The sequence below is a fragment of the Lagenorhynchus albirostris genome, chromosome 10, assembly GCF_949774975.1.
Source record: "Lagenorhynchus albirostris chromosome 10, mLagAlb1.1, whole genome shotgun sequence".
Taxonomy (NCBI): Eukaryota; Metazoa; Chordata; class Mammalia; order Artiodactyla; family Delphinidae; genus Lagenorhynchus; species Lagenorhynchus albirostris.
The window spans coordinates 60,128,900-60,142,434 of NC_083104.1; the positions used below are offsets into that span (position 1 = coordinate 60,128,900).

The 13,535-nt window shown below is 40.2% G+C and overlaps 1 protein-coding gene across 1 annotated transcript in view; it reads right to left on the reverse strand.

Annotated features, from left to right (window-relative positions):
• Positions 1 to 13,535, reverse strand: part of BEND6 (BEN domain containing 6) — a 58,285-nt gene that overhangs the window by 14,828 nt on the left and 29,922 nt on the right. The window contains exon 2 of the mRNA XM_060164107.1: positions 10,993 to 11,170. Within this exon, the coding sequence (XP_060020090.1) occupies positions 10,993 to 11,170 (178 nt within the window). The remainder of the gene's footprint in view (positions 1 to 10,992; positions 11,171 to 13,535) is intronic.

Consider the following 13,535-nt stretch of genomic DNA (forward strand, 5'->3'; position numbering starts at 1 on the left):
TCACAGAGGAGAGGCAAACAGCCTAGAGAGGGAAGGGCCACAGAGGGCTTCTCTTAGGAGGTCAAGATTGATCTGAAACCTGAAGGCTGAGCAGGAATTAAATAACCGGAGGGAATGAGGAGGTCATCAGAAGCATAGGAAACATAAGTTCTGTATTTGAGGAACTGAAAGAAGGCCAAAGCTGGAATGTAAAGAGAAAAAGGGAATTCTGCATTAAAGTGGGGTTTAAAGAATATTCACTGTTTTTTCTAATAATGAAAGTTATACATGTTCATTGGAATATATCCTTCTTGCCATTTCTATTTTTGTATATCTCTATTCATGTATTTTCTTTTACATAATTAGGACAATGCTATATGCATAGCATTGTATCATGGTTCTTTTTTCCAATTAAGACCATAAATTGAATATTTTACCTATTTTATTAAATCTTGGAAAATATGATCTTTTGAGGTCTAATTTGCTTAGAATCAAAGTCAAGATCTTATGTGAAGTCTGAGCAGAATTTAAGTAGGTAGAGGGGGATGAGTTTGACAAAAGGATATACCCAATTAGCTCACACTAATATGTTCGAGATATAGAACATTTCTGCCCACCCAGAAATTTGCCTCATGTTCCTTCCAAATCAGTCCCTGGACTCACCTCAGGGGAAACCATTAATGTGACTTCTTTAGTCAGAGACACGTTTTACCTGTTCTAGAATTCCATATAAACGGATACAAACAGTATATTCTCCTTTTTTTGGTCTGACTTTTTTGTTGTTGTTGTTCTGCATAATGTTTTGAGATTCATTCATGTTGTTGTGTCAGTCATTCTTTTTTCAGGAGGATGAATATTATTTTTATTTTTTATTGAAGTATAGTTGATTTACAATGTTTCAGGTGTATAGCAAAGTGATTCAGGTATGTGTATATATATATTCTTTTTTGTTGCTGAGTGATATTTCATTACATGGATACTCCACAATTAAAGTATCCATTCATCTGCTGATGGGTTATTTTCCACTTCAACACACGACTTTAAGGATTCCCTAATATCTCAAGGTATTGATGTCCTCTAATTTATTCAAATGCTCCTTTTATTCTTTTAGAATTTAGGTTGCTTCCAATTTTTCTTGATTACAGACAAAACTCTTATGAACCACCTACTACACACATCTTTATATGCATCTCTGATCGTGTCAATGCTATAAATTCCTGAAAGCGTAACAATAGGCTCAGAGGTATAAATGTTTCCAAGACTCAGTTAATGTCATTGAATGGCTCTCTAAAAAGAGTCTTCCATCTTAAATGCCCACTAGCAAGGTAAGAAGTCAGCCACATCACTGCACCATCAACAAGAGGTGCTCATTATTAACAACAATATTCACTATTTTGATAGGTTAAAATTTTAGTACAATTATTTAAATTGTAATTATTGCAATTATTTGATTATTGTGAAGTTGAATACATATTTATTTGTTTATTGATTATTTGAACTTATTCTATGAGATACCTATTAGACCAAAGAATGTTAGTACTTTTTAAATTTTATGATAGCTTAGATGGTTTTTGTAAAGTGCTTATAGAAATGCCTAGTGCATTATAAACACAATGTATTAGCTATTGTTATTAATTCCTTAATAACACTTTAACCTTTATATCTTAAGCACTTTAACCTTTAATTTGTCATAAGTTGCAATTATTTTTCTTAGAGTATTTTAATTTTAGTACGTTTTAAATGTACACACTTACAATACACTTACAACTTACAACTAATAACTAACACTTACAACTAATAACAACCTGCTGTATAAAATAAATAAAATAAATTTTTTAAAAAAGCACACACATATTTTTAGTTTTTACTTAATTAAAAGTAGCAGTCTTATGGAAGCAAACTAAGTGTCCATCGACAGATGAATGGATAAAGAAGATGTGGCACATATATACAATGGAATATTACTCAGCCATAAAAAGAAACAAAATTGAGTTATTTGTAGTGAGGTGGATGGACCTAAAGTCTGTCATACAGAGTGAAGTAAGTCAGAAAGAGAAAAACAAATACCGTATGCTAACGCATATATATGGAATCTAAAAACAAAACTGGTCATGAAGAACCTAGGGGCAGGATGGGAATAAAGACACAGACCTACTAGAGAACGGACTTGAGGACACGGGAAGGGGGAAGGGTAAGCTGGGACAAAGAGAGTGGCATGGAAATATATACACTACCAAATGTAAAACCGATAACTAGTGGGAAGCAGCTGCATAGCACAGGGAGATCAGCTCGGTGCTTTGTGACCACCTAGAGGGGTGGGATAGGGAGGGTGGGAGGGAGGGAGATGCAAGGGGGGAGAGACAGGGGGATATATGTATATGTATAGCTCATTCACTTTGTTATAAAGAGGAAACTAACACACCATTGTAAAGCAATTATACTCCAATAAAGATGTTAAAAAAAAAGTAGCAGTCTTTTCCTTAGTTCATTCATTTACTTTACACTTAGCAAGTCATTCAGATCAGTTAAATATTCACTCATATATTTCATACAGTTTAAACATCTTTTCACAAGTAAGTTTTTTTTCTCCCCGGATATATTTTTTTCTAACTTTTAATGTAAAAATTTAAACACACACACAAAATAGTAAACTCCCATGTACCCCATGCCCTAGTTTCCAACTCATGGCCAATCTTGTTCCACCTGTATCCCCACCCACTTTCTTCCCACCTCCAAAATTATTTCAAGCAAATCACAGGCATCATTTCATTTTATCTGTAAATATTTCCATGTATATCTCCAAAGGTAAGAAATTTAAATATATATATATATAATATATGGTTTTATATATATATATATATATAACCATAACACCATTGTCGCAGCCAGAAATACTTAGCAATAGTTCTCAAATATCATTTAAAAAAAAAACCAAACTAGCAAGTGTTCAAATTTCTCTGTCTCATTTTTGTTCTTGTTTTTAGCTTGTTTGAATCAGAATCCAAATAAAGTCCATACATTGCAATTAGTTGCTGTCTCTTTTACAAACTATAGGTTTCCTTTTCATCTCCTAGTTTTTTCCTTGCAGTTTATTAGTTGAAGAAACTGGGTCCTTTGTCCTGCAGGGTTTCCCACAGTCTGGATTCTGCTGATTGCACCCCAAGGGGGTGTTTAACATATTCTTCCCTGTAGTTAGATCTAAAGGCTTGGTCAGTGTTTTAACTTCCAGCAGGTGGCATTGAATGCATGGTTACCTTTTGTTGCGATATTAGCGGTCACTGATGATCACTGCCTAGATTCATCAGGGGTTGCAAAATGGTGATATCCTAATTCTTCATTTAGCTAGAATTCTACCAAGGGAAACTTTCTCTCATCAACTATTTGGCTACCCTGAGGTTCATTTCATATAATAATGGCAGGATAAATGCTTGATTTTTCAGTCTGTATTTGCCAGTTTTCAAAATAATGAGTTGGTTCTTTCAGATGACCATTAAGTTTTTTCTCTTTTGAATGAAGTCATGCATGTAAATATACATGATAACCAGTTGCCCTGATCATTATTATTGATGCTCCAATAATAATGATCTTTAGCCAGTGGGAATCTCTTCCAGTTGACACATCCACATGGTCTTTGCTGACCTCCTTGCTTTCTGGTAGGACAAGATTTTCATCTATATTTCCTGTTTGAGGCTCCTGACAAATCTTGTCCATTTCCTGTGCAAGTTCTGGAATTAGCCGTTTCTCCAGGGAACCCCAGCTCCCTTTAGTGGGGAACGGTATTTCAAGGCCACACCCAAGTGCTGGGAGTGCTCTTTGCTATTGGGTTCTTGTTTCTAGATCTCTTCGGTGAACAGTATTAGAATATACGTATTATTAATTTTTAAAGATAAAAATTCATCTTGTGTCAAAACCAGTACTCATTCAAATTCAGAACATGGAGTTTTAATTTAAACTGTACAGTTATGTTTTTAGTACGCCACATGGTGTGAAATGAGAACCTAACTTAAACCTGCCCCTCCCCGCCACATTGGAATATCAGTTTTCCCAGCACCATTTGTTGAATAATTCATCCTTGTCCTAAATGGCTTGCAGGATTCGCTATGTAAATTGTCAGGCCCATTGCAAATGGAAAATGCAGGACTCCTTGTTCAAAGCTTCTTCAGAATTTTAATATGGTGACAGTATTTTTAACCAGTATGGGGGCCTTCCTAGGAGCAGGGCCCGGTGTGACTGCACTGGTCATCCTACAGTGATAAGCAGACACTATATGGCACTCACCTTACCAGGTTCTGCTCTGAATACTTTACATGTCACCCAGGGAAGTACTTTTATCATTTCCATTCATCTCACACTCAGTTACACAGCTAGTAGGTGGCAGAGCCAGGATTTGAACTCAAGTGACTTGGCCCCTGTAAACCCATGCTCTTGTCCTCTGTGCCACAGTGGCTCCAGGACATTTCTTCCCTGTATGGGAGGTATTATCCAGGGATGTGTGTTCTGTTCCATCGACCTGCTGGCTCTTATCCTAGTAAGTTGCTTTTAATTATCAGAACTTTATATGAGTTCATGTTGACAGTTAGGCCCTCAGATTCTTTTTCAGAAGGTTCTTAATTGATTTTGCCTATTTATTCTTTCAGGTTAACTTTAATATAATTATTGTCAAATTACCACAAAAATCAAAATCAAAACAAAACAATTATGGGCATTTGATTGGGACTCTAGTCAAACTGTGAGTTATTTTGAGATGAATTGGCATCTTCTCATCTATGAATTTGACGTCTCTCTATTTAGATTTGTGTATTTCTCCATTGACTTTTTAATTTTTCATCATAGATCATACACATTTCTTGTTAGGGTAACTAGTAGATATCTTATAGTTATTTGTAATTAATGTGTAGATTCTTTTTAATTATTTTTTTTAGGAATAAAACCAGCAATTTCTGATCTGTAAGGAAATTAGTGATTTTTTTTAAAAAATGGTAGCTATTACATTTGGGGCACCTATTATGTACTAGGCATTTATTATTTTTTAAATACAATAAGGCTTATAATGAAAAATAGCAGTCCTCTGCCCTACCGCTCACCACCCTGGATTACCTACTACTCCTAGAGGGAGAACTTCTGATCCACTTACCTGTTTCTCTGGTAGTTACCTTCATAGTCTTAAATAATAATAAGCATATACAACTATTCTTTTATTTTTTCAGATTCATATAATTATTTATTGACTTTCAACTACGTAACATGACAAGGCAGCCCTCTTTCAACTCCTCCCCCAGCCACACAGAAACACACACACGTGGTACCCACATGTGCAAACACATACACACTCTTCTTCTCTCCATCATCCCAGGATAGTTGTAACACAACTGCTACTTCAATAAATACTGTGCTTACATTATTATAGTGATGTAATTCTCAATTCCTTTCCTTTAAAACATGACTTTTTTCCTAGAGTTAAAATGATCTCATTTTTAAAAGCTTGCTTATTATTATTTAACTGTTTCTCTGACTTAAACATCTCAAAACTTCCTACCAGAGGTGTAAAATCTCCTTGCAGTATGTTTGGTAGATGACATCATGTCATCTATCAATTTCATTTTTTTTTTCAGTGATCTCTCTCCTGTAACCCCTGTACCTGTCCACCTCTAGACCAGCTGCTTCCAGGCTACTGTGGACCTGTCACCCTGGAGTGTCCCGTCACTATTATTCTGTGGCTACATCCTGTCCCTCTCCTGTACTGGACTACCTGTTTTCTGATTGACTTTCTAGATTCACTCTCTCATTTTGAAGGAGCACACCCTCCCTTAGCTTTTGAAAAAGAAAGCACAGGAAGTACATTGAGACTTCATAAGTATGAAAATATTATTATTCTGCCCTCACACTTGGTTGATGGTTTCACTGGGTATAGAAGCCTAGGTTTAAATCATTTCCCTTTAGAATTTTAAAGGCATTGCTCAATTATCTTAGAGCTTCCAGTGTTGCTGGTGAAAAGTCTGATGTCATCTGACTCCCATTCCTTAGCGGATAACATTGCTTGTTCTCTCTGAAAGCTTCTAGATTTTCCCTTCCTGGTGTTCTGAAATTTCACACTGTTATGGCTTAGATAAGCCTTTTTGCTTTTGGTGGTATCTTTTTGATGTGCAATAAACTTTTACTAATTACTACTTCAGTGATTCACTGGTTTTACTTTGGCTATTTCTGAAACTTTGACAACTTTCTACTATATTTAAATGAACCTGGGCAAAACATAATTGATTTTTCCTTCTTTACTGAAATCTCATTAGTTAATAGAGTGGAGTTTTCGGCTGAGGCATTGTTTTCCCTGGGTATACATTCATTCTTTACAAATAGTGATAATTTAATACCCTTTTGCACAATAGACATATCACTTTTTTCCTTTTATATCTTATTGTGCTGGTCAGTTGTGGTCCACAAGATATGTTTCAAATGTTTAACACATGCACGTAGAGCACACACACGTCTGTCATTCTGAATGTCTAGAATGGCATATACATTCTGCTATTTTTCTTAGTTAGCAGGCTTTATAGACAGATAAACAGCTCTGATTCTTAGTTCAAAGAGGAATATTGCTGAGCAAAAGTTAACTAACCACTCTGCACTCTTCTCTCAGACCCCTTTCTTATTTGGATTATACATTAAATTTCAACTTTCTGACATCTTCCTAGTTCCCAACTGTAGCTTCACAAGGAGGCCTACTATGGCCATGTTATTTTAAACTGTAAAACACCCCCTCTCCCTCAAATCCCCATCCTCCTTTACCTCTCCTATTTTTTCCATAGCATTTATCACTAGCTAACATATTGTATAATTTACTTAATTTTACTTAATTGTTATTTTTCATGATTTTGACTGCTTGCCTCACTGGAATGTGAGCTCTGTGAGAGTGGCGGTCCTTGTTTTGTTCACTGGGTTTTCCTAGGTACTTAGAGCAGTGCCTGACATACAGAGGACCTTGTAAATATTGACTGAAAGAAGAAATGCATGCATGAATACTGCAGTGGCAGTTGGCAGTTCCTGACTCTTCCTGTTGCTTGAAGTCTAACCAATAGCCAACTTTACTTTGGTTTCTAAGGGTACATACTAGTGTGTGTGCATGCAGGGGGGCAGACAATATTAAATACAGAATAGAATATGTAGACTTTTAAGTGCCAAAGAGGAAACAAAACGGGAAGGGATAAAAAAATGTTGCAGGGGGAGAGAGGTTGAAAGTTTAGATGGAGGGAGGAGGTCAGGGCAAAGATGAATTTACAGTGAAGATTTGAAGTACGTAGGGTGCAAACTATGTGGATATCTGGGGAAAGAGCATCCCAGGCCAAGGGAACAGCCAGTACAGAGATGCCGACGTCAGGTCACGTCTGATGTCTTTGGAGGGAAAGCAAGTGGTCCGGTGTGGCTGGATCACAGAGAAGGATGGGGAGAGAGTAGAAAACAAGGCCAGAAAGGTATGTGGAAGGGAGGTGGCCGGATCATGTAAGGACTCAAAGATCATAAAACCGACTTCAGTTTTACCCCACGTGAGGTAGACGTGCACTGGAAGGGTCTGCAGAGAGGAGTGACGTGAGCTGGCCTACATTTAGCAGGATGTTCTTGCTGCTGTGTTGAGAGTGGACCACACAGTAGCATGAGCAGAAGTGGCAACACCAGTGAGGAAGCCACCATGATAACCTGGGTAGGAGATGCTGGTGGTTTGGACCAGAGTGGCTGTAGTGGGGGTGGTACAAAGAACTGTATTCCAGAGATATTTTGAAGGTGAAGCCAGTAGGATTTGCCAATGGACTGAGTGTAGGGTGTAAAAGAAATACAGAAATACAAGACAGCATCGTGGTTTTTGAGTTGAGAAACTGGAACAATGAAGTTAGCATTAACCGAGGCGAGGAAGAAAGAGAGGAGCAGGTGGCAGGGGAAGAGTGGGAATGTGGTCGTGGGTGGTGGTGTTTGTCTGAGATGCCTGCCAGTCTTGTCAATACGCAGTTAGCCCATGACTCTGGAACTAAAGGGAGAAGTCCAGGTTGGAGATAAGTCATAGTTATTGATGGATTTAACACCATAGAATTGGATATGATCCCCTATGGAGTGAAAGCAGATAGAAAAGAAAGAAGTCCAAGGACTGAGCCTGGGGCATCATCAAATATTTAGAGGATAAGATGATGAAATGAGGCAGCCATATAAACTGAGACGGAAAGCTCAGCAGTGGAGGAGGAATGTGGTGCCCTAGAAGCCAAGGAAGGAGAGGTAGCCAAGGTGTCAGATGTAACAGGGCACTTAATGTGATCCTTGAGAAATGACCTTCAGGCTTAGCAATATGAAATGTTATGGGCTGAATTGTGTCCCCCCAAAAAGAGATGTTGCAGTCTAACCCCCAGGACCTTAGAATGTGACCTTATTTGGAAATAGGGTCTTTATAGATGTAATCAAGTTAAAGTGAGGTCATTAGAGTGGGCCTTAATCCAAAATGACTGACATCCTTATAAAAAGAGGGAAGTCTGGACACAGAGACAGACAAGCCCACAGTGAGGTCATCACATGAAGACTGGTCTTAATGCTGCCTCAGGCCAAGGATCAACCAGAAGCTAGGAGAGAGGCCTTCCCCAGCGCCATCAGAGGAAGCGTGGCCCTGCTGACACCTTGATTTTGGAATTCTGCCGTTTAAGCCACCCAGTCTGTGATACTTTATCATTGCAGCCCTAGGAAACTAATACATGGAGGTCATTGGCGATCATGAGAAGAGACATTACAATGGAATGACAAGGACCTAATTGAAGTGGGATCCAAAGGGAATAAAAGGGGGAAAATTGAAAACAATGTATAGGGTCAACATGTAAGGAGTTTTCCTACAAAGGGAAGGAGAGAAACAGGGTGGAAGGCAGAAAAGCAAATGGCCTGAGAAAGGTGGTTTTTTTTTGGTTTGTTTGGTTTTTTTAATGGGAGAAATAATTGTATGTCTGATGCTAATGGGATGATTCATTAGAGAGAGTGGGGAGGATCTCTGGAGCTCTGTCCTTGATCAGCAGAAAGAGGACGCATAGATGGACATACTGCCTTTGGCTGGACAAGAGGACAGGTCACTCATGGGTGACAGGAGAGGAAGTGGAGGTTAATACAAGCACAGGTGCAGGGAGCTGTCAGTCTTTTCACATCCTCCAAGTTCTCCATGAAGCAAAGGCACCAGCTGAGAGTGAGGATATGGAAGGTGTGGGAAGCTGGCAGAGAGAGGAGAAAATGAAACAGCAACTCCAGAGTGAGGGACAGAGAGAAACTGTTCATAGTGATGATTCTTTTCATATACTATATTTTTAATTTTATTTTTTGTCTGTGCTGCGTGGCATGTGGGATCTTAGTTCCTGACCAGGGATGGAACCCGCATCCCCTTAACTGGAAGCACGGAGTCTTAACCACTGGACTGTCAGAGAAGTCCCCTTCGTATACTATTGAAACTGATTTGCTCCTCTTGCATTTAGAATTTTCTCATCTAAATTTATGAAAAAAATGGATCTAATTTTCTTTTGGGGGGGGTCCACGTGTCAAGTTCTGGTGTTAATAAAAACAGAGGCAGAATCAATAGCGATGATTACTGAGCACCTATCACGTATCAGGCCCTGGTAAAGCATTTCTTCCAATTATCTAATTTAATCATCTTGGCAAGAAGGACATGAGAGATTGGCTCCACTGTGTAGATGAGGAAAGTGAACCTGGGGCTGAGGGCAGGACAGTGACAGGGCCAAGGCTTACAGCTAGTAAGCAGGGTTGGGATTCAAACCAAAGTCGGTGACTTCCAAGATCAATACTTGAACCAGCAATGTATGCTAACTTTATCAACTAGCTTTTCATCTTACTCTACGTTCTGGAACAGATGGTATAAAAATAAGAACAATCTGTTCTTCGAAAATTGCAAAAGCCTCACCAGGAAAAACCATCAGTTATAAAGATGCAATATTTAAAGCGTAAAAAATAAGGAGAGAATGGCTTGTTGGTGGAATAAACATCTTATTTCCATTCATGTGTGCCTGTTTCTACTTAAAATTAGGAAGCCTTCAATTTAATCAATATCTGTAGGAACTCATCTGAGCCATTACTCTGTCAATCTAGCTCACCACAATGTTCTGTCTCCTACAATTTCTGCCTCCCCAAATATTGTGGAATTGTCTTCTTTATTTCCACAGCCATTGCCCTAGGCAAGGCTGCCATCCTGTTAGTCCAATGACTGTAATACCTTCAAAAGTGGTTCTCCTCGACTCTCCTTTCTGTGCCCCTTGTACTCATTTTGTACACAGAAGCCAGAGGGATTTATTTTTAAAATACTCTGTGTATTTACTGTTTTATAACAGAATGCTGCCCCACATAGGATATATTGCCAAATATTCAGCTGTACAAAATAGTGCATGATGCCTAACTACAAGTGGAAAACATAATTAAAAAAAAAACACTTAAACACAATATAGGATTCTGCAAAAAGGCATTATTCCAGGTTGTTTTTAATTTTCTTGGGCCTGTCTTTCCCCTTTATGTCTTCAGTGGAATGTGATTATTTTCCAAACCACTGCTCCCAACCCCAAACCTGAAATTTAATATGTGGAATCTTTAATTCCAGTAAGTCTATAAGAGATCACAACAGGCCCCATTTTCTAGTGCTTTCCTTAGCAGAGGAGAATGAGATAAGTACATCATGAACACCTTGACATATCTGTTGTCTTACTGATCTTTTCTCTCTAAGCCTATATTAAACACTCAATAAATATTTGTTGGACAGTATTAAATGAATATGACATTTGGTATTTTGTAGGAATAATCTAAAATTTTTTTATCAATAAACTAGAGGCTTCAGTAGAGTACATCCATATTAAATTATGTAATCATAGATTTTCTTAAAATGTGGTTTTTGATTTTTTTTTCTCTAAGGTACTGAGTTTTTCATTCTTGACAGCTGATTTCAATACTTTCCCTCAAGTATTTTTCCTTTCATCTAAAAATGTCAATTTTCTCTAAGTTTACCTTGAAGCATGACTAAAGACTGTCGAAGGCGGCTGTTTTCTTTCCGGATGTTTGTTAGTTTTTGTTTCAGGCCTCTTATTTTTGTGCACAATTCCTCCTTCGACAATTCTGCTAGAGGGTCTTCATCCTCACTGGAGCTCTCACCGGGCAGAAAGGCATTTCCCGAATACGGGTCTCTCTAAAATACAAGGCAGGCACAACAAAAGCATCAAGGCAGCTCTCGTGGTTTATCCTGTGTTCTGGATGCTGCTGGGACTTAATTAGACCTACAGGCTCCTGCTTTTCCAGGAGGGGAGCTGAGCCCTTGCGAGTGATCTAGCCTCAGCTTGGTCCGCCACTATACAGGGGAACTCAGAATAAAAGAGGACATCAAAGTTTCACACACACACACACACACACACACGTCTCTTTCAAAACAGTAATCAGGAGCTTCCCTGGTGGCGCAGTGGTTGAGAGTCCGCCTGCCGATGCAGGGGACACGGGTTCGTGCCCCGGTCCGGGAAGGTCCCACAGCGGAGACCTGTGCAGCGGAGCGGCTGGGCCCGTGAGCCATGGCCGCTGAGCCTGTGCGTCCGGAGCCTGTGCTCCCCAACGGGAGAGGCCACAACAGTGAGAGGCCCGCGTACCGCGAAAAAAACAAACAAAAACAAAAAACAGTAATCAGGATTCTGACTTTCAGCCTAACTTCAATGAAAAACACAAAGTAGAAAAATAGTATAACAGAGTAGAATCAACCAGACCACCATTCAGATCTTTGTAACTCATCTACGTCCTCCATTTCTCTCCCGACACCTCATCCACAGCCTCTTCGTTGAGACTATGCCATGAGGCTAATTTGGGGGTTTATTGCATCAGAGAAAGGAGAAAGATTTACCCAGAACAAAGCACTGACGTCTACCTTTTAGTTTCAAAAATATTTTTTAAGGACAGCAGGACAATAGTCCGAAAACGTATGCCTTTGAGTCGTAAAACCCAGGCTTTGTTGAGGCAGAAAAGAATTTTCTCAAATTACTAAGGTGGCCTTTACATTAATCCAAATCTGGAAAATTGGAGCACAGAAGGAAATTTATAAAGATCCAAATCTAGAAGCCTGGAGTATGATGTTTATAAAAATAAACTTTAGGGCTTCCCTGGTGGCACAGTGGTTGGGAGTCCGCCTGCCAATGCAGGGGACACAGGTTCTTGCCCCGGTCCGGGAAGATCCCACATGCAGCGGAGCGGCTGGACCCGTGAGCCATGGCCGCTGAGCCTGTGTGTCCGGAGCCTCTGCTCCGCAACGGGAGAGGCCACAGCAGTGAGAGGCCCGCGTACCACAAAAAAATAAAAATAAAAAAATAAACTTTAGAAGACATAAAGGCACATGTACACCAGAACACAACATTGTGAATCAACTATACTCCAATAAAAATTTTGAAAATAGAGAGAGATCAAGAAAGTTCCTGCTGAATAGGAAGCGAAGAGACCTCCTGGGGCCAGGCTGAGGAGCAGGAAGGACAGAAAGTCAGATTCCAGTGTCTGCTCTTCCTGCCCCGACCTTTGTGGGGAAGAGAGGTGGATCAACGGGGTTAGGGTAGATGATAGAAACATCCAGATGAATGAGGGGCAGTCCCAGGGCAGCAGGGCCAGCTCCGTGCTTCTCAGCACATCATAAATGCCCTAAAGGGGCCCCATGTCCAGCAACACCAGGGCAACACGGCGCCTTCTGGGCCACGGATCAGAAATGGACAAAATTGGTGTCTGAACAAATGGACCAGAGACAGTGTCCAGACTCCCCAGAGCTCATGCAAAGCAGCTGGAGAATCCAGAGGATCCCTGTGTCCCGGTCAGGAACTGGGTAAGTGCTGGGGGAACTGGTGAACAGAGAGGCTACAGGGTGCCAAAACCTTACAGAAGATGGCAGCGGGTCCCAGCACAGCAAACGTCAGCAGATGGTGCCAACAGAACCCCCTGGGAGCTGGAGGGAATGCTGTGCCTCAGCAGTAACAGTACTGGACACTAAGGAAACAGGCAGAAGACTTAGAGCCTGGGCAGAAGACCAGCAGTCCCTCCCCAGATGCTGGATGATATGTAAGACTCCTCAAAACTTGAAACACTTCCCAGGAAAAAAACAGGAAGTGGAGGAGAGTGAGAATCTAGTCTCCATTGAGACTTAAACCCTGAAGTGACTGAAACTATACCAATACCTCAAAGGGATTTTAAACACCAGAACACTCTAACTGGGCTTCCCTGGTGGCCCAGTGGTTAAGAATCCTCCTGCCAATGCAGGATACACGGGTTCGAGCCCTGGTCTGGGAAGATCCCACATGCCGCAGAGCAACTAAGTCCCTGCGCCACAACTACTGAGCCTGCGCTGTAGAGCCCGCGAGCGACAGCTACTGAAGCCCATGCGCCTAGCCTATGCTCTGCAACAAGAGAAGCCACCGCCATGAGAAGCCCGTGTGCCGCGACGAAGAGTAGCCCCCTCTCCCAGCAACCAGAGATAAGCCCGTGTGCAGCAACGAAGACCCAATGCAGCCAAAAATAAAATTTTTAAAAAAAAGAAC